The sequence below is a fragment of the Cnephaeus nilssonii genome (genome assembly GCF_951640355.1).
Source record: "Cnephaeus nilssonii genome assembly, chromosome: 5".
NCBI lineage: Eukaryota > Metazoa > Chordata > Mammalia > Chiroptera > Vespertilionidae > Cnephaeus > Cnephaeus nilssonii.
The window spans coordinates 53,119,176-53,140,988 of NC_137076.1; the positions used below are offsets into that span (position 1 = coordinate 53,119,176).

A 21,813-nucleotide genomic window follows, 5' to 3' on the forward strand; every position below is an offset into this window, starting at 1 on the left:
ATGCTTTTCCCTCCACACACATACACCCCAAATCATCAACTAAAAACCTATACAGTCAAACCTCTATTCTCAAACATCCCCTATCTCAAACAATTCAGTTCTCAACCAAGTTGTTCACAGAAAAACATCTTGGTTGATCAGTCACGCATCTCTCAGGTGACAAAGGAGATAATGAGCGAGTATGAGTCAGTTTACTGCTAAACCTCACATTGTTAACATAGCAGGAAATTGTGCTGTGAATATTTTTGTGTTTCTTTGCTTTTGTTGCTGTTTATTATTAAATACATACAGTAATTCACCATAGGTCCTAAGAAGGTTAATGATAGCAGCAAAGTGAACAATGATAAAGCTTAAAAAAGAAATAATTTGCAAAGTATGATAGAGGTGTTTGTGTGTCTGATCTGGCTACCAAGTATGACATGGTGAAATTGACGATTAGCACAATTTAAAATATATATTTTTTATTGATTTTCATAGAGGAAGGGAGAGTGAGAGATAGAAACATCAATGATGAGAGAGAACCACTGATCCACTGCCTCCTGCATGCCCCCTACTGGGGATTGAGCCTGCAACCTGCCTAATAGAATCTGGGACCAATAGAACCTGGGACCTCTTGGTCCATGGGAGGACGCTCAATCCACTAAGCCACCACAGCTGGGCGATTAGCACAATTTTAAAACATAAATGGGACATCAAGAGTGCTGATGTTGCTAAGGGTGTGAAAGTGCTCATGAAACAAGGGTCACAGGCAATTGGAAAAGGTTAAAATGGAATCATTTGGGGGCCTAGAATGGATTAACTCAATTTACCTTGTTTCTAACTAGAGGCCCAGTGCACAGATTTGTGCACCGGTGGAGTCCCTCAGCCTAGCCTCCCAGGATGTTGGATAGCTGGTTTCGGCCCAGTCCTTGCAGGCCTGATCCAGACAGGAAGGAGCCCAATCCTGTGCATTGAACGTCTGTCCCCTGGTAGTCAGTGCATATCATAGCGACCAGTTGACCATTTGTTCGGTCATTCGGTTGCTTAGGCTTTTATATGTATAGATACAAAAAAATAATTAGCTTATCCAACAAATCACTTCTCGAACAGCCTTCTGAAACAAATTAAGTACGAGGACCGAGATTCCACTGTGTTAATAACCAGCAGATTACAGATACCAAAAGCAGCCTTTAGAGCAGAAATGCCACTTGAAAGGTAGAACACAATGAACAATTACCAGCCTTAACCCTTCTCTTGATTTTTTTGGTCCCTTTCCCTAGGGGCCTTTCTTAGGTGGTAGATAATAAACTTAAAGTAGGATTGTACTTTTATATCTCCCCACCCAACACTGTTACTGGCACAGCAGGAAACAGAGCCCTGAGGGAATGGGATATTACAACCAAGATTGGGAGAGAGAGGACGGACAAGTTCCTGGACAATCAAGCCTACAACAGCTGGGGGAGTAAGGTGGCTCCTTAGAGCTCCCTGATGCCAACAAGGGTCATGTTGGCAGAGCAGAGGCAAAGGCAGGGGAGAGAGAACAGAAAGGAAAAATACACACAGAGGAAAGATACTATGTTTCTGTATTTGAATAAAATGTATGCCAAGATTACATGGGCTCTTCAAATTCTTTTGTTTTAGCTAGGGTTACTCAGAATAAATGAACTATTCAGAGAGTTCAAATTTAGGTAATATTTGCAATAGTGAGCATTAATACAAGGGTATCGACTCCTTTTTATCCAGTGGTACTGCTGTTTCTTGAAGACCAGTGTAGTCCTACCTGGTTTGGCTCAGTGGATAGAGCATTGGCCTGCAGACTGAAGGGTCCCAGGTTCGATTCCAGTCAAGGCCACATGCCCGCATTGCGAGCTTGATCCCCAGCAGGAGGCATGCAAGAGGCAGCCAATCAATGCTTCTCTCTCATCACTGATGTTTCTATCTCTCTCCCTCTCCCTTCCTCTCTGAAATCAATAAAAAACATTTTTTTAAAAGACCAATGTATATTATTCAAGTTGGAAGAACTACTAGAATATGTAAAATCCAGTTGTTGGAAAAACGGTCATGACACTCTCCCCAACTTCACCCTCCTGTTTCATGCTACAATCTGCGTCCCTTATGCCCACACCTGAAGTGCCTCACCTTGCTCTACTTTTTCCTTTTTCAGTAGTACCTCTCGCCTTCCAATCTACCCCATGAACTACTTATCTATTATATTTATTGTTTACTGTCTCCATCTCCTTGCTGCAGTGTAAGTACCATGAGGGCAAAGTTCTTTGCTTTGTTCATTGAAGTATTCCCAGCATCTAGAATGGTGTTTGATGTGCAGCAGGGACCCAACCAATACTGAATAAGAAAAGTGGAAAAGCAAACTACAAAGAAATGGATATAAAATAATCCTGTTTTTGTTTTGCAAAATACCTACATAATAATACATGTACTATAGAAAAAAATTATAGACAGATACATCTCTTAGATAATAATTACTCCCAAAGGGATAGGATTACAGGAGATTTTCTGTCGTATGTTTCCAATTTTTATAATAAATATTACTTTTGAAGTAGAAAATAATGCTATAACAAAATAATGATTAAAGAATTTAGGCCTAAAAGAAGGACCTTTGTTTGTTTATTTTGTGGGGACATAGGTTACAGTGAAAGAAAGTTACATTGTTACAAGAGCCTTTTTAAAAAGTTGGATGTTCTGATAATCTTGAGTTGGTTTTTTGAACTTAGATAAGACTCGCCTCATTTGTGACTGATAGACAGGGTTTCACAGAAAGGTCATCTAATTTTTTTTTTCTCAGCCATCTGGAGGCCCTTTTTAGGTGGTAGCTAATAAACTTAAAATAGGATTGTACTTTACTCTTGTATCTCCCCACCCAGCACTGTTACTGGCACATGGCAGACATACATAGGTGAGCAAGTGAGTGATACCTTTGGAGGGTATAGGATGGTAGGATTGCCTGCGAACTGGGTGGAAGGCAAGGAGAAGTATCAGGGAGCTGAAGGGCCTCCTTATTCTGAGCTCAGCTCTTCACATATCCTACAAAGAACTGGTCAGCAAAAGGTGTTTATTGAACTGCAGCTCATAATGGGCAGAACATGAGTGCTGTTCATCACAGGAGCTTTGGGATGCATTGTTTTACAGGGAGTGTCTCCCTAAGGCAAGTATTCATTGAACAGGTGCAGAATTACAGCTTATACTCATTCTGCTTCTTGTTGAATAAAGGCAAAGGTGGTGTCATGAGATCCTGTGTGCAGTGTAGAGTATCAATTATACAGCATTTTATTTTATACTAGTGGCCCGGTGCATGAAATTCATGCACAGCGGGGAGGGGGGAGGGTGGTCCCTCAGCCCAGCCTGCACCCTCTCCAATCTGGGACCTCTCAAAGGATGTCCTACTGCCAGTTTACAGGGATCGGGCCTAAACCAGCAGTCGGAGATCCCTCTCGCAATCCAGGACTGCTGGCTCCTAACCACTCACCTGCCTGCCTGATTGCCCCTAACCACTCTGTCTGCCGGCCTGCTCGCCCCAAACTGCCCCCTGCCACTGGCCTGCTCGCCCCCAAATGCCCCCCACACCAGCCTGATCACCCCCAATTGCCCCCCCCTGCTAGCCTGCTTGCCCCCATCTTCCCTCCCCATTGGCCTGCTTGCCCCCCCCCAACTGGCCCCCCTGCTGGTCTGCTTACCCCCAATGGCCCCGCCCCCCACCAGCCTGATCACTCACAACTGCCGTCCCATCCTGGCCTGATCACCCATAACTGCCCTCCCCTCTTGGCCTCTAACTGCCTCTACCTCGGCCCCGCCACCATGGTTTTGTCCAGAAGAATGTCCAGAAGGTCTCCCAGTCTAATTAGCTTATTACCCTTTTATTAGTGTAGATAGAAGCCTGGTGCACGGGTGGGGGCCGACTGGTTTGCCATGAAGGGTATCCCAGATCAGGGTGGGGATTCGCTTGGGGTGTGGGGCAGCCTGGGTGAGGGGCTGAGGGCTGTGTTCAAGCTTGCCACACCCCATTCAGGGTGGGGGTCCCCACTGGGGTGCCTGGCCAGCCTGGGTGAGGGGCTCATGGCTGTTTGCAGGCTGGCCAAGCCTCCCAGCGGGGACCCTCACCCCATGGGAGTCTGGCCAGCCTGGGTGAGGAGCTGAGGGCTGTTTTCAGGCTGGCCACGCCCCCTGGTGATCCAGGCTCCCAGCCCCTCCTTTTTTTTTTTTTTTCAGTGCCTCCTTGAGCAGAGGCCAGGGCCAGCTGGAAGCAGATATCTGGGATTTATTTACCTTCTATAATTGAAACTTCGTAGCCTTGAGTGGAGGCCATGGCCGGCTAGGGCTGGTGGGAAGCTTGGCTTCCTCCATTGCCAGGGGCAACCCAAGCCTCCTGCTCGCTCCAGCTCCGTGGCCACGGCCATCTTTGTTGGTTAATTTGCATACTTGCTCCTGATTGGCTGGTGGGGGTGGCTGGTGGGTGTAGTGGAGGTACGGTCAATTTGCATGTTTCTCTTTTATTAGTGTGGATTTGCTAATCTAGTTATTTTTAGATTTCTCATCTTTAAAAAATTTTATGGTCATTTTTCCAAACTACTGAAAAGAATATTGACATTAAAGAAAACAAGAATATTCCTTTCAGGAAAAAAGTTTGGTGGTTATTCTTTTTAAAAAATACTTTTTCTAAGCATATACTGCCCATTTATTTATCTTTGGTAATCTTCACCCAAGGATATTTTTTCCATTGATTTTTAGAGATAGGAGGAAAGAGGGACAGAGAGAAAGAAAGTGAGAGATTGAGAGAGAGAGAGACATTGGATGCCTCCTGCATGCACACCATCAGGTGCAGGGGATTGAACCTGTAACCCAAGTACATGCCCTTGACCAGGAATCAAACCCACAACCCTTAGGTGCATGGGCTGATACTCTATACATTGAGCCACACCAGCCAGGGCATACACTATCTATTTTAAATGAATCAGTTAAGATAAAGAATTGCCAAGTCATGTATCCTTACCCCAAAATGATATATTTGAAAGGGGATGTCTTATTTTATTTTCAGGATAAAACGTTTTTCATTTTCATGTTACTAAAGTGTCATTTTACTAAAGTATTAAAATCTAAGCCTCTGCTGAGCACCCATCATGTGCTAGTCATGTGGGTAGGTTTTCCACAGGCACAGGCGTGTGGGGAGCAGAGGTCTTTTTTTCCTGGGGGCCTGGGAGGCTTCACATTAGAGGGAAAATTGGCTCCTCAGTTCACTTGCCTCTCATTTTCAGGCGGATACTTATGAAATGATTGCACTCCCATGAAAGATAGCTTCTACATAATTCAAGATTGTCCTGGATCCCTCTCATCAGAGAGGAAGAAAAGCCATATGAATTATTTACAGAGCATCAAGTTATTTCCTTTCATGAGCTCCGACTTTGTTTTTGTCTCTGCAAACTGAGATTTTGTTTATCCATGAATAGTTTTCCCTGGGGCATGAAAAATATGACTCTTTAATTATGAATGAGATTTTTTGTTTGAGTCCATGTTAACTAAAACATGCAAAATAAACTGTGTTTTTCATTAGATCCCTTTCAGGTCCCCACAAAGACAGAACCAACAAAAGAACCAGCAGTTCAACCAGCACCCACCAGAAAGCCCACTGTGATTCGAATTCCAGCCAAACCAGGAAAATGTAAGCACTTCTCTGCCTTCTTTATTTGCTCTCCAAGAGCCTGGGGAAAATACATGCTCTTTTATCAATGTTTGCTTTGAAAGTATGTGTGATCAGCCATTTATCATCATTGTAGTCTAGGACATTTAAAAGCAAGTTGGGTTTTTTACAATTCTTGAGACAATTAGTACAGTAAATTTGGATTTTATTTCCCTTTAACAATGTCTTTAAGTAGAGAGAATAGAGGGAGACTGAAACTCAGAATACTATTGTAACATCCTATCCTGGTGCCTCTGGTAAAGATATGGTAGGAAAGGAATTGAAACAGATAGCAAATGAAGTTCTATATGTCTGTCATAGAGAGCATATTATCCCATTATATATAGGAAGCATATTATTCCAGTCAGCACCCTTATAAATTGGACCAATAGTCCTGAAATCCTGACAAAGCTCCAGAAACTATATATGAGAGAACTGAAGTGTCAGTTGCCAGAGAGTTATTTCCCAAGAATTTTATCATTACAATGATCAAGCAATGCATATATGCCATGGAGGAAGAAAAGTAAGACTTTTGGTGTCTGAAGAACTTGAAATGGACAAGTTAAGGAAGGAACAGCTTCGTGGTGCAAAACCCCTGGCTCTTCTTTGAACCTGTCAGCTCCTTCCCCTGGGGACCTGTTCCTTCTAACTAGGATGTCCTTTTCCCAGATATTTGCATGGCTCCCCTCTTTACCATTCCTTCGGGTCTTTGCTCAAATGCCACTTTTCTCTTTGAGACTTTAACATTATTTGAAATTGGAAATCTCCATCTCCCCACATACCTCCTCCGGATAATTCCTATGTTCCTTCCTGTCAGTCAGCTGTCTCTTCCCTACTTGCATATTGTTACTACTTTGTACCTGTAATTGTTTGTCACAACAATATCATATCCTAAATGATTCATTACTTCCTTGTTAAGAATAAGGAAACTGCAGCACAGAGAAAGACTTCCAGATGGTGACTGAGTTGGAATGTTCCTGTGTCTTAATTCCCAGAGCAGTGCTGTCTCTCACTGAGAACACTTATCTCTAAATCATTGTTTGTCTAGTAGTTGGCCTGGATGTTTTCCTCCTTTTGAGTGTTTTCCTGTCTCTGGATAAAATAGGAACCTGACAGATCATCCTCTTGATACAGGTTTTCCTGTGAAATGGCAGCAGAGTGTCTTTTGAAAGAATGGGAAAATCTCCCACCCCTTTAAATGCCTACGCCACGCGAAAAAGATGGTTTTAGCCTCCTTTGTGTGTTGCAGTCAGCCCCTCTCCATGGGTTTTTGCACACAGATTTTAATTCGTTGTTACTAATTAAATCTGGTCATCTTTGTTTTCTTTTTAAAATAAGTTGGGGGTCCACGATGACTGAGGTAAGGATGTAGTTTGTCTGTAAGGATATTGTTTGTTAAATTGAGGGGGCAGTTATGCCTATTAATCTGGAGCTAATGGATTACAAAACACATTTAAAGATTTGGATGGGGGAAGGTGGACTACCCCACCTGTTAAGAAACAACATGCCTATTACAAGGAGCATAGCCTTTTGAGTTCAAAACCCTGGTTCTGACAATTACTAGCATTAAAACCTTGGGTGACTCATATATTTTCTTCCCAGATTCTTCATCTGAAAAACGGGTAGGATATTATTTAGTGTAGTGCTGTCCAATAGGTCTTTCTTCAGAGATGGAAACATTCCAGATCTGTGCTGTACAATATGGTAGCCACTAACCAATGTGGCTAGTGCAACTGAGGAACTGAAATTTTAATTTTATTTAATTATAAGAATTACGTTTAAATCACCACATACTAGTGTAACTACTAGCTAGCTAGTGGAGTGCACAGATCTAGTGTATAGATAGATGTTGGTTGGAGAAATGTATATGAATAAAGTGCCTTAACGTAATGCCTGGCACATAGAAAGTTCTCAAAAATGTTAGCTACTGTCATAATTATTTAGCATTATTTTTACCCTCTATAAAATATTTTGTAACTAATGTCTACTAACCCATCAATTTTCTGAAGTTTGCTGGGAGTTCTTTCTCACTTGCTTGGCTAGCTATCCATCTTTGTGTGGATCTTTTAACCATTTTCCTAAGGAACCAAGCTGCAGTCATTTCATTCTTTTGAATCCCCAAATACCAGAAATTATTGATGAATTACTGCTATTTTTCCAGGTTTACATGAGGATCCACAAAGCCCACCTCCTCTCCCTATTGAAAAGCCTATTGGATACACTTACAGTACAGTATCTGGAAAACCCAGTAATGTTGACAGAACTAGAGACTTGGTAAGTGGTCATTACAGAGTGTTGTAGGTTGAAGACCAACTGATGCACTAATTTTAAATATGTGCAATTATTTTACTGGTCAGATTAAAAAATATCTTATTACAAATTAGGTTCTAAGTTCCATGTACTTATTTTAATGTGATGCTTTATATTTTACAAACCCCTATAGAACAAAAGAATTAGGCCAATTTATTGTACTTCATCATAAAATAATTTGTCCTATACCCTGGGGCATGAAAAATATAACTCTTTAATTATGAATGGCCTCCTTTCATTGTCTAGTCATCCCTTTTTTTTTTTTTATCTTTATTGTTGAAAGTATTACATAGGTCTTCCTTTTTCCCCCATTAACCTCTTCCAGCCCGCTTCTGTTTCCCCCACTCCCACCCTCACCACCCCATTGTCTGTCCATGGGTTATGCTTATATGTATACAAGTTCATTGGCTGATTTCTTCCCATCCACCCTCCCCTGCCTTCCCTCTGAGGTTCAACAGTCTGTTCATGCTTCTATGACTCTGGGTCTATTTTTTGATCAGCCATGTCTTTTAAATGGCCCTAATAATGAGGAAGTTATGAAAAATCTCTAAAAACCTGTACTATTTGTGGAAATAGATTTATTTCAATGATCAGTTTTTATTTAAAATACCAATTAGTGGCATAATTTTAAGATAATTACCATAAAAATTTGTTACTCTGAAATTTAGGGGAAAACTATTTTTAAATTTTAAAAAATAGTTCTTTACCATGTGCTTCTTAACAAATTATGGGCAAAGAGTTTTAAACATATTTTTTTCCTTCAACCTTAATATAATTTCCTTATACTTTTTGAAATTCCCATATGATAGATAATCTTTAAGGTTTGTTTCAAAATAAACCAATTTTTAAAGTCTGTGAAACAAATTTTCAGTTCAAATTTTATAATAGTTTTGCATTGTGTATTAACTATGCTTATTTTACATGCAAACTATCTAATCATCTAGTTGAAGAGAAATATCTTGGAAGAAGACATTAAATTGAATTAGCCAAGATCAAGTTAATGAGATTTTCCTGTAGGCTGAATTGAAATTTAGTGATCACTTGCATTTTCAAAGTGAACACTTGCATTTTAATAAATTGTTATTAAAACTGGGCCAAAAAATTCCAAAAGGGGATGATAGATCCCCTACCATACTATTGTTGAATAGGAAAGTCCAAATTTCCACAAAGGAGAAAGTACCTGAGAAGGTTACAGCATCTTCTCTAAAGGATTATAAAAGAGAGTGAGAGAATGATGAGTAGGCATACATATCATTCATTTAAGTTCTGGGCTTTGTAAGCCATAAAGCTCTATTAAAGCACGAGGTATTACATTTGGTGTTAAGCAGTCCACAAAGCAACTGCTGCATTTTAGAAAAACAAGAAAAGGAAGTTAGAATAAACTACACCATCTGGAGAAGTACTATATTCACCTTTATTTGTACCTCACATGACCAACATAAGGAAAATCCTGTCCTGCACTGTTTATAAGGTGTGGGGGGGGGGGGGTGTCAAAGCATTCTGTGCTGAACTGTAATAAATACATCTCATAATAGACACACTGGGTCTGAAGGAAGAAGAGATGAGAAACAGACCACAAGTTAAATGATTTGGCTGAAGTCACACAAATAGATTTCTAGGGTCAGAAAGTAAAATCTATGAGAAATTCCTTTCTTTTAAGATTTACAATTACTGAATGATTTTAAACCAGAGGCCATAAAGACTTCAGATGTGGGTGAGGATCTGTGGAAAAACTTTCTCCAGCGTAATGACCCATGAGGACAGGCTTGGTCTTTGCCACTTTGTCTTCTGATACGGCATAGCATAAAACCCTCTCCTGTTTCTCCTGCCTTCAGTGCTGAGGAACTTTCCATCTCAGGACAATGGCTATCATTGCCAAATCTCACTTTCTTCACTTAAACAATGAAGGGCTCCACGGTGAGGAGCATCAGGATCCACTGGAGCCATTCTGTCCTCAGAGGCAGATGTTCTGTGTGCCCTGTTGCCCACCATGGGAACCCAAGACTCCCAAAGCCTTCCCCAAGGAGGCTGCCAGCTGGGGCAGGAGGGAGTCACAGGTACAGCACAGAACGTGGGTCACGAATTCAGGACAAAGAGGGTACCAGTTCCTGGAGAAAGAAGAGAAGAAGCATCTGCAAACAAAAAAGATGGCATCTATAGGGTCAGTACAGCAGAAAAACCAACTTCTCCAGAAACTAAAATGCCTTTCCACACACATCACATCAAAAGCCGAATACAGGGAGGTCAGAGCAGCGCCAGTTAGGTGTGGAATATTATTGAAGAGGAGGGAAGCCCTAATCAGCAATCTCCCAAAGACTGTTGGCAGAACCTCGGCATAAACCTGAATTTAAGCAAATACTAAGGCAGTGGCTTCTGCAGGAACAGTTTCCCTATACTCAGTGTGTCAGATACAGCAGTGCCTGTCAGAAGGTGCCTAATGTTCATCGGGCATTTGAGGGTACTGCCTTTTTCTCTGATTTAGAGTTTGCTCGTTGTAGAAAATTGAGAAAAATATAACTTAACCTTTTGCACTCGGATGTTGAGTGTGACTCGACACGGTTAGCATCGGTAGCAGCTCGTATGTATTTGAAATATAAAAAAATCCAAATAATAAGTTTGTATGAAAAGAAACTCCAGTTTTTTATTCTACTGCCGCGCTTTGTAAAATCTGGGGTATTTAAAAAATTAAATCCTGAGTAGAATAAAGGAATCGAGAAAAAAGCAAGCGATTGCAAAGGGTTAAGATTGTTATAAAATGGCACCATCTGGAGAAAACTGCATCTAGTATTTGGGACTAGATTAGGATTATCTGGTGTGTATTTATTACAGTGCATCATCTATAACTTTCTATGTCAAATTTATACATCTATATTTTTTAAAAGTTGCTTTTAATTAAGTTGTCTAATAACTATAATGTTGAGAAAAAACAACAGAAGTTCCTATCTACTAGAGTGTTTTTCTGCTTTTTTGTTTTAATTTTTTAAGTGGCCAAAGAAATAAATGAATTTTTCTAGTATCATAGCAGTATTTGTCAGGGGAAAATATCAGCAGCAGCATATTTATAAGGCATGGATGATAGTCTGGAATATTGCAGGGTTTATGAGCTGGTGACTCTCTTCACTACATTAACTGAACTCATTAGCAAAACCAAGTTTTAAGGGCAAGCTTAATTTGTTTTTTAAAATGGGGTTTTAAAACATTGAAACATATTTCAATGATCGCAGTTATTGGCAATTAATCATTTGGTACTTAAGGAAAAGTTATAAATATTCAGTCTGAATTAAAATCCATTGAAGTGAGTTTTAACTCATTTATATAAGAGAAGGAGTGAAACAGTCTGACTTAGTTCAACGATCTCCCAAGGTATAGTTAAACGTCCTTTTAAAAAAAGGCAGTGTAATATTAAAGGGCTGGCATTTCCGTCCTTATGAAGTCCTGGAGGAATATTATTTCCTGGAAGTCAGTGTTAGGTGCTTAGAAAGTAGAAAAGGTTAAAAAGGAGATTCAATTAGTATTAGAAGAATTTGGTGAGGACTTTTCCCTCCAAAAACAGAAGTTTTAATTTCTCATTCAACAGAAGATATGAAAATATTTTCCATGTATTATACTCATTTCCCAATCCTTGGGCTATACCATCTCCATAAAAGTTATTTAAATAACCCAGTTTGAAGCCCTTTCCCTAGCAAAATCTTTCTATAGAGCTCCACACTTCCAATTTCTCTCATGTGCTATTAAGCTAAAACATTCCAAGCTGTATTTTGTTTTTCACATTACCCCCTATGCTCTTTCCTACAAAACTTCTCAGAACTGGCATGGTGGAGAGTCATCCTGTATACCCAAAGGTTGAGGGTTTTATCCCCGGTTAGGGCACGTCTATCTATCTATCTATCTATCTATCTATCTATCTATCTATCTATCTATCTATCTATCTCTCCCACCCTCTTCCCCCCCCCTTTTCTCCCCCTCTCTCTAAACATATCCTTGAGTGAGGATTAAATTTTTTTTCTTAATCTCTTCTCAGCACATCCACCCCGTTGCTCTAGTGGTCCCAGCTTTCTGTTCCCTTGGACCTTTTCTGTTAATCTTCACATGCCTTTTTTCAGGCCATCCCTTAAACTTCTCATATTGTTCTGCGGCCTCCTCGTTCAGAGCCCACTGCACAATGTATTAACCATCCAGTGGTAAGAGATCTGCTTGTTCTAAGCAAAACAAACTAATCACCACTTCACTTATTGTGAAGGTCCCACGTCCCGCGTGGTTCAGAGTTTGGGCTCTGGAAGAGGGGCTGCACCCAAAAGAAAGAGATGAGACAAGAAACAATAATTTGGAAATATTGGGGGACCAGGCAGGAGCCCAGCTCAAAAGGAAGGACTCCACCTGGGCTCTGGCCTCGCCATCTTTTTATTCAGTTTGGGGATACACCTATAGCCCTTAGGCAATTTCCAGTAATAGGCAGACTATCTTATCAGTAAGGGAAGTTTCTTCAGCTACCATTGTCTCGACTAACCAGTGGGTGTACAGCCCTGAGCTTTGCCAGAACTCAAGGGTCACCAGCATTCCGGGATCCTTGTCCACACCTCTCTGCTAGTGAAGGCAATAGGCTGTTTCCCGCAACTTATTATGTGTTAAACTTAGGAGCAGTACATGTCTTACATGTCATCATGGAATAAATAAAAGCCATTGTTTTTGTTTTTAATTTTCTACAGTTTCTGCTTAAATTGCTACTGTGTAACCCATCATGATTGAAGCATCATCCTTGATACCTTTGAATCTGCTGGGTGTTCAACAATGCAGGGAAATCGGTTGGGTCATGATCCACAATAGCAGATCGCCGGTCTCCTCCTCTATATCTTCACTTGTATTAGGATGTGGACAATTTAGGTGGGAATGTGGGATGAGTTAATATTGCTTAAGACTAAAAATTTTCTCTACTTTCTAACTTGTTTTACTTTCTCTAACTCAGCTACATTTCCACTTATAGATCCAGCCAAAAAGTTGTCCACAACTCCTCTTGACAAGGTCTTGTTTCAGATAAACCTTAACTAAAAAACATTCCCTGGTACTTGCAGGAATCCGACCAGGCTGGTCAAATGGGAGGCACTGTGCGAGGACCCCCCAGGCTTCCACCAAGGTCAGTGTGGGAAAGCTTTTAAAAAGTAAGAGAGCAGCTAATGCCTCAGGGACTGGACTCTCCTTTCTGTCATCAAAACTGAGTGCTGTTGGCCTTAGATATTCTTTTACAGATACATTCAACTCACAATTCACCCAGGCCACTAGCCTACAGTCTGCTCTGACAGCAGGTTGTAGGAATGAATCTCTGCTTCTTCTTTGAACTCAATCCCCGAAACTCACAGAACACAAACAGATCTCTATTACTTTTCCTCCAACAAACAAGACTCCTTTCTGGACCTGGAACAACTCCACTTCTGGAATGAACACACACTCGCACATCTATACATTCACACTCTCATTCTCACACTGTCACCCACTCCCCGTTCTGAGGAATCTGCCTGGTTTTGACATTTCCAAAGGGAGACAGGCTTTGTGAGCTCAGTGGTGACCTGCCTGCCTGAGTCCCAGGGCTGTTGGAACAAAAAGCTGTGATACTATCAGAAGATGTTCCTATGTTAGAAATTATTTTATCATAGGGATTAAGGAAAGGTTTTCAAAGTAATGGCTGTCCTAGCTCATTTTCAAAACAACTTTCTTTATATTAATCTAACCTAGAGTTGGAATAGTAATTCCTATAACATGAATGAATATTAGGGTAGTTTGATGTTCCTTTTCTAATCATGAACTAGACCACATCACATATACCTGACATCTTGTTATAAGCTTTTCATCTCAGACTTTGGTAGAATGTGCTTAGTTTCCTGAAACAGTCATGATATGTTTACGAGCAAATGGGGCATTAGAGAGCTCATGATAGTAAATGCTTGTTTGTCTTGAACTAATGAATCTCTACTGCAGGATGAGAGGAAGCTGGAACATCATGACATTTCCTCTAGTAATATAATGTTTAATGCAACAGCCATTTGCTCAGAAATAGCATACCCTGCGTGTTTAGGTAATGGTATTGTGCTAGCAGAAAGCTGTGCGTGTGTGTGTGTCAGGGCAAAACAGAACCTAAATGTTGATCAAACACTGATTCACAGCTCCCACCTTGCCTTTCAGACCTATAAATGGAAAAGTCACACCAGCTCAACAGCCTCCTCCCAGGGGGGCCCCTGAGAGACCACCTCCCCCGAGACTTTCTACAACCAGAACATCAAATAAAAAACTACCTTTTAATCGGTCTTCTTCTGACATGGATCTTCAGAAAAAACAAAATAACGTGGCTTCCAGACTCACAAAAACCAAGAGTCAAGTTTTTAAAAGTCAAGATCCGGTGCTACCCCCTCGCCCTAAACCAGGACACCCTCTCTACAGGAAATACATGGTAAATTTAGCTTTGAAAAATGTTTGTGGTCAGGAGGTTTGTCCTAAAGTAATGTATAAGATCCATTATTCCTTAGAGGAAGATGATGAGACAGATATGGACTTGATCCTTGACCTTAAGAGTTCTTTAGATAAGTAGTCCAAAATAAAACCTAGGTCTTTAAAGCAGGGTTTTATTGGGAGAAATACAGGAATAGGAGACAGTGCAGACAGGAATTGACCAAACAGCAACTCTAAAAAACCTGACCAGTAGGTTATATTGATGGGTTTTTACAAAATCTGACAGATTTTATAGTTTATATACCTTGCCCACAGAGTAAAATTTAAAATAAAATAGAAAGAAAGGTCTTATTAAGGTGAATGGTTTTTCCCTAATTTTCCCCTTTTATAAACCTAAGTATCATGGGCCATTTAATTGTTACCAATTAGAAGCTTTCATTAATAATTGGAATAGTTGAGGTAATAGTTTTGTTCTTTTATGAATATTTTTCTCATCATATGACCTTAAACCTTTGTCTTCATTTTCTATACTTAAAAACAGAGCTGATGTGCTCTCACCACTTTGGTTTGGTTAACCTAATAAAATCTAAGACAAATAAAAATAGGGAGCTGTGGGGGTAAAGGGAGGAGGAATGGGAGGTATCTGTAATACTATCAATAATAAAAAATATATTTTAAAAAAATAGGGAGCCCTGGCCAGTGTGGATCAGTTGGTTGTGCATCCTCCCATGCACCAAAAGGTCACCTGTCCAGTAGTGGTTGTACAGGAGGCATCTGATTGATGTTTCCCTCTCCTTTCCTCTCTCTCTGAAATCAATAAAAACATGTTTTAAAAAATAGGGAAATCAGGACTGTTTTATTTATTTATTTTTTTTACTGATAGATTTTTAAAGAGAGAGAAAAAAATACATATTGATTTGCTGTTCCACTTATTTATGCATTCATTGGTTGTTTCTTGTATGTGCTCTGACCAGAGATCAAGCCTTGGCTTATCGGGACAACGCTCAACCAACTCAGCTACTCAGCCGGGGCCTGTTTGTACTTTTTAAACAATTGCATGACAGTAGCTTTTATCAAGAACAGCAGCTAATAATTTTATATTGTGCTACATTTCCATCATTGAGCCAGAAATTATTTTCACTTTAAGCCATTTAGGGTTTTATAAAATTTTCCTTGAATAGATAAGAAAGACGTAGTGTATTCATATATATTCATCTTCATTTAAACTGGTGACATTTTTAATTGCTAAAACCCAGAAGTATTATTTGGGTTAGGTTATTTTAAAATAATAAATAAATAAAAATAATGCCTGATGTATTGTGCACTTATTATGGACCAGGTATTATTCAAAACACCTTATGTATGTTAAATAACTCATTTATTCCTCACACCAACCCTGTGAGGTAGATACTACTATTATCTCTATTATACAGATGAATAAAATAGTATATAGAGCCATTAAGTAACTGCAGGGGTAAAGGAGGGGAAATGGGACATATCTGTAATACTATCAACAATAAAAAATATATTTCATTTTATTTATTACTAGAGGCCCAGTGCACGGATTTATGCGCCAGTGGGGTCCCTCGGCCTGGCCTGTGGGGATTGGGCCGAAACTGGCTCTCCAACATCCCCCGAGGGGTCCCCAATTGCGAGAGGACGGTTCTCAGGTGACACACCCCAGAATCGGGCTCCCTCCTCTCTGGTTCCGGATGTGTCACCTGAGAACCGTAGCTGCCAAGTCATTGCGCATCATAGCTATCAGTTGGATGGTTGGACGGTCGGACAGTTACTTAGGCTTTTATATATATAGATTATTTTTTATTGATTTCAGAGAGGAAGGGAGAGGCAGAGAGAAAAACATCAATGCTGAGAGAAAATTATTGATTGGCTGCCTCCTGCACGCCCCCCACCGTGGATCGAGCCTGCAACCTGGGCATGTTCCCTAACTGGAATCGAACCCGGGACCCTTCAGTCCACAGGCCAACACTAATCCACTGAGCCAATCCAGCTAGGGCTAAAAAAAATATTTTTTTAAAAATAGGGAGCAAAGCTAGTTAATGGCAGAGCCAGCTTTTGAGCACAGATCAACTGACTCTGAGCCCATGCTCTTAACCATTATGCCATACTATGGAAATAGTACTTATGGTTCTTAGCATAGCCATGTAATGTCAACAAAGAATTCGAAGAATCAAATTAATAAATTGAAAATAATGGTATATTAGAGGAGTATGTCTCATTATGAAATAATTTCTTAAATTTCTCATTTTTCCCAAGGCTACCCTGCCATTAAGTTGCTAACCAGGAACCTGGGTACATTGGGAGCCCTGGAACTCTGACATAAATGCTAGGAAGCATCAGTACCTAACCCCTCGCACTCTGCAACTTTGCTCCTGAGTGATGGAGGGGCCCAAGCAACCTCTTTCCTTGTTGAAAGTGAGCTTGTGTGATCACATTCCCGGGAATGCCTTTATATTGTAAAGGCCTCTGACCTGTACTCATCAGCCAAAACTGACCATGGCAGGGAACAGAGTCCCCTGGCCAGGCTTGGGTACAGATACAAAAACCATTCTAAAATCAGACAGAGCTGAGTGAACCAGGAAGTGACTGGAGTCAGGCAATGAGTTGGGTTTAAGTAGACGCTTTGTAGCAGAGATGCCTTGTAAGATGAGAGTCAAGACAGATGAAGGAGTCATTAGCCTGTAGAGGAGCTGCCTGTCCCCACCAGCCTTCAGAGGACAACAGCACTGAGAACCCTTACTCAAAGGCAGGTCTTTATAGGCTGTGAGCTCTGGTGCTGAGTATTTATCCTTCAAGCACCACGTGACTTGGTGGACCTTGTTTTATAGAATAGAACTTCCTGGTTCTAGTTGTTAAAGAGAACTTTGGGCCACATTCAGCTATGGGCTCAACTCCACACTCCCAAGGACTCAGTCTCCATGAGAAATGGCAGGCCCCACTAGACCTGGAGCATGAGGAAGTCGGGTGAAGATTTTCCTGGAGAAGTTGTACTTTACACCTTCCAAATCCCCAGATGACCAGCAATTTATGATGAGGGTTTTTTGATTGTGAATAATCCTTTTATTGGGTTATATTTAAGCTGTCTGTGCCTCATGGGATTGCCAATGAAGACATTGTCTCGCAAAACCCCGGCTAACTCTCTTGTAAGGCAAAATAGAGCTCTTTCTTTACTGACAAATATAAAAAAAATCACCAGCCTCTGTTATTACTGCTTTACACATTATTAAATGCTTTAGGCTTCAAAGATTAAAATGTGGGAAGAGTAATAATGTTTTATTAAATAATAATTGCTTCAGAGAGTGGTATTGTACTTTACAGCATGGGGACATACTGGTGCTGCTGAAGCAGGCAGAAAATAATTACTTGGAATGCCAAAAGGGAGAAGACACTGGTAGAGTTCACCTGTCTCAGATGAAGATTATCACCCCACTTGATGAACATCTTAGAAGCAGACCAAACGTAAAGGAATTAATATTGTACAGCCCTCATATCACCCGTGGCAGCACATTTCGAAGAACTATTAATTATATCTCATCCTCAGGTTTTATTAGCATTTTCTTAACCAGAGTGAAAATTACAGTAGCATTTTATTCCATTTGAAGAATAAATTACTTCTAAGAGACTTTCCACTGCCTTACTAATCACCTTGATACACAGTGACTACCATGTGTTTTACCTTCTTCATATCGTGCTGACTTATAGCAACCAGAGCACTCACTCATTAATTTTCAACTGTGAGAGCCATTTATTTTTAAATAATGTAAAGATGTTTACTAAAGTGCCAGAGATTAGTTTCCTAGCAGAATGGATAATTATTTTAAAGGGGCCCCTATAAATGCTTAGTCTGCCATAAAAAAGCACTTCCCTTGTAAGATTTAGCTTAGTGTAAACCTCATTTCTCTGATTATAGCTCATAAAATAATGAAATGAAATGTAGTCCCACAACCTGAAATTACAATTTAAGCCTAACAAATTTGTGGATCCTGGGAGAATACAGTGATCATCGAAGTTCATTTGTTTAGCAAGAAAAATGCCACTGAACTATGTTTAGAGGTATATTTTAAAAAGAGCTTCTTAAGTTACCCAGTTAAATTTTAACTGTTATTTAATGTAGAAAACATGAAAAATAATATCCACCAATCATTTAATCCAAGTAAAGTATTTGGCTTCCCATTCATCCTAGTTTTCATAAATCTAGTCCAATTCTTTCTTCTTAGAAGGCAGTTTATGTTTTGAAGTTTGCTGAGAAACTAAAAATTTGTATATTGGAGAGCAGAGAAGACACATGTTAAGCTAGTTGCAGCTGCGATACTGAAAATTCTAAGTTTAATTCACGTGGAGAAAGTTCTTTTATTTTCTCTTTGTTTTGATCCAGCATTATCCCTCTGTTGCAGCCTTCCTTCCTCTCTGAAAACACACTGAGGGGTAACCATGGGAGTTGGGCAGCCAAAAAAGTTTTTCTTTATGAAAAATAGAAGCTACATATGTAATGCTTACAACAATAAAGATTTAAGTTTATTTTATTTATTTATTTATTTTTAATTTCTTTATTGATTAAGGTATCACATATTTGTCCTCATCCCCCATTCCCATCCCACACCCCTCCCCACACATGCCCCCAATCCCCTGTTGTCCTTAACCACTGGTTAGGCTCATATGCTTGCATACAAGTCCTTTGGTTGATCCCTCCCCTTTACCCCCACCCTCCCTTACCCTCCCTCTGAGGCCCGACAGTCTGATCCATGCCTCCTTGTTTCTGGGTCTGTTCTTGTTCATCCGTCTATGTTGTTCATTATTTCCCCTAGATGAGTGAGATCATGTGCTATTAGAAATACACTTACAAGAACCGAAAATGAGACAAGCAATAATGGTTATGGTGACAGGCAAATGAATCAGTGTGTAGTGAGTTTCTTTCTGGGCCAACAGTTCTTTTGAGACCCAATTTCAATGTCCAACAACTGTTGAAGATTTAAGTTTATTTAAAGAAAGGGAGGAAGGGCAGGAGGGAGGGAGGGGGAGAGGGGCTAAAAAGATGAGAATTTATTCTAACAGTACAAATGTTTTTCCACATTAAACATGACCTCACTCATCTTGTACCGTAGGCTTGCAGAGTTGGCCTCTGATGGACAACTACATACAGTGATGCTCAAATGAAACCTCATTCAGGTTTCTGGGTTCGTGGCTAGCATTACATTTTTTAGAAAATACATCTTACCTTTTTGAAAGCCTAGTTTTAAGGTAAAGATCTCAGAAAATGTGCTATACTTTCTCCTATCTTAGTAAACAGAAAATATCTAATGCTGTTAGTTGAGGTTGAATCTGCAGATCATGGGAAAATACTTCTAAGGGAGATTGTTTACCTTGTTGCAAACACAGAGTTGAGTTTCAGGGAGATGGGTTTCAGTTCCCTTCCCACCGCCTTAGGTAGTTACCTCTAAACTGCATTTTTTTAAATGTGTGAAATAGGTATGATAATTCCTCACAGAGTTGTTTTTAGAATTCATATATGATATGTTCCATTTATATACAAGTCCAGCATAGGTAAATCCAGAAAGTAGGTTAGTGGTTGCCTAGGGCTGAGGGGCTGTGGGGAGTGGTGGTAAAGGGAGAGTGGCTGCTAATGGGTAGGTTTCTTTTGGGGGGGGGTGATTAACAAAGTTTTAAACTCCAATTGTGTTGGTTGCACAATTCTGTGAATATAGTAAAACTATGTACACTTTAAATGGGTGAATTTTATATGTGAATTATATCTTGAAAATGTTTTTTTAAAATTAAATGAGCTAATTAAGGCATCTAAGGTGTTTAACTCAGTGAGTAGCACAGTGAGTGAAGAAGGCTTTTATTATTCATTTGCATTAGCAGAGTCATATTAAAAAGAGCTTTAAGTTATATTAGATTTACCTAATGGTGTGGTCTGAGTTGTACTGACCCCTAGTGGCCAACCTTATTTAGCCTTTTCATCTTGCCCTTCACCTACCAGACCAGATTGATGAGCAGCATTCCTAGTGTTATCCATGCATTTGGAGATTCATGTTTGTGTTTTGTGTGGGGTAGGCCTCTTATATCATTTATTAGCCATCTAGCCTAACACAATTTATTTACTTATTTTTTACTTTATATAATTGTTTATTTTTCAGTTAGAGTTGACATACAATATTATATTACTTTCAACCCAGTAATTATTTAACTTAGTGATCATTATGACCAATAATCTCATACCCATCTGACACCATACATAGTTATTAGAATATTTTTTTACTATATTCCTTATGCTATACATTACATCCTCATGACTATTTTGTAACTATCAATTTGTACTTTTTTTCTAAATGTTTATTTTATTTTTTTTAGAGAGGAAGGGAGACATCAATTTGTTGTTCCACTTATTTATGCATTTATTGGTGATTCTTTTTTTTTTTTTTATCCTCGCCTGAGAATGTTGCAGAAGACCAAAGAAATACCAAGCACGCTTCCTAGAGAAAGGGAGGGACCCCGTTTATTAACACTAGTGGACTCGGGGAATAATTTCCAAATCAGAGTGAAGAAATACATAGAGGGATTCACTTTTTATAACCTTCTGGGGTCTTTGTCTTGCAGATATGGTTCCACCCCCTTTCGTGGGCTTACAGGAAGGCCCCCAGGTGTTGGGGGTCCCCAGGCCATATCTGATGATCTATCCTGGGGCCAACGATAACGACCCTCCCTCCCTCACCCTCCCAGGGCAGTGCATTGTTCACAGTTTTTATGGCCTGACACGGTTGCAAGACCAGTTTCCTCCTCAAGAATATGTTTTTATTGATTTTTAGAGAGGAAAGGGGGAGGAGAGAGAGAGAGAGAGAGAGAAACATGGATATGAGAGAAACATCAATTGGTTGCCTCCCATACAGGCCCTGACCAGGGATCAAACCCATAACCTAGATATGTGCCCTGATCAGGAATCGAACGTACAACTTTCCAAAGCACAGGATGACACTCAACCAACTGAGCCACCAGGCCAGGACTCATTGGTTGATTCTAATATGTGCCCTGGCACTAGAACCCTGGGCTCAGGGGCCTGGTGTGGGGCTGGGACCCCACTCCTCAGGGAGGACCTCTGTAGTGGTGATATCCCTCCTAATTTTTATCTGCTATATGTGGGTATAGGTTCAGCCCCTTCCACATCTAGACCCCTCCTACCAATCTCAGTGTGGTGGCTTCTTTGTATTATTAGTTATAGGATTTCTGTTCAGCTAGATTTCAGGTGGTTCTGAATGTTGGTTGTTCCGTAGTTTAGTTGCATTTTGATGTGGTTGTGGGAGGATGCAATTACCACATATACCTACACCGCCATTTTGACCAGATGTTAGCCTAATACAATTTATTGAGTAGTCATTCCT

The 21,813-nt window shown here is 40.1% G+C and overlaps 1 protein-coding gene across 7 annotated transcripts in view; it reads left to right on the forward strand.

Annotated features, from left to right (window-relative positions):
• The window catches only part of SH3D19 (SH3 domain containing 19), a 163,270-nt gene that overhangs the window by 123,012 nt on the left and 18,445 nt on the right, over positions 1-21,813 (forward strand). For 6 of the 7 annotated variants that reach the window (XM_079771504.1, XM_079771503.1, XM_079771505.1 and 3 more), the window contains 4 exons: positions 5,543-5,650; positions 7,830-7,942; positions 13,048-13,109; positions 14,153-14,417. In XM_079771504.1, the coding sequence (XP_079627630.1) occupies positions 5,543-5,650; positions 7,830-7,942; positions 13,048-13,109; positions 14,153-14,417 (548 nt within the window). Of the gene's footprint in view, positions 1-5,542; positions 5,651-7,829; positions 7,943-13,047; positions 13,110-14,152; positions 14,418-17,755; positions 17,897-21,813 lie in introns of all 7 variants that reach the window. The other variant, XM_079771509.1, reaches the window with a different exon arrangement.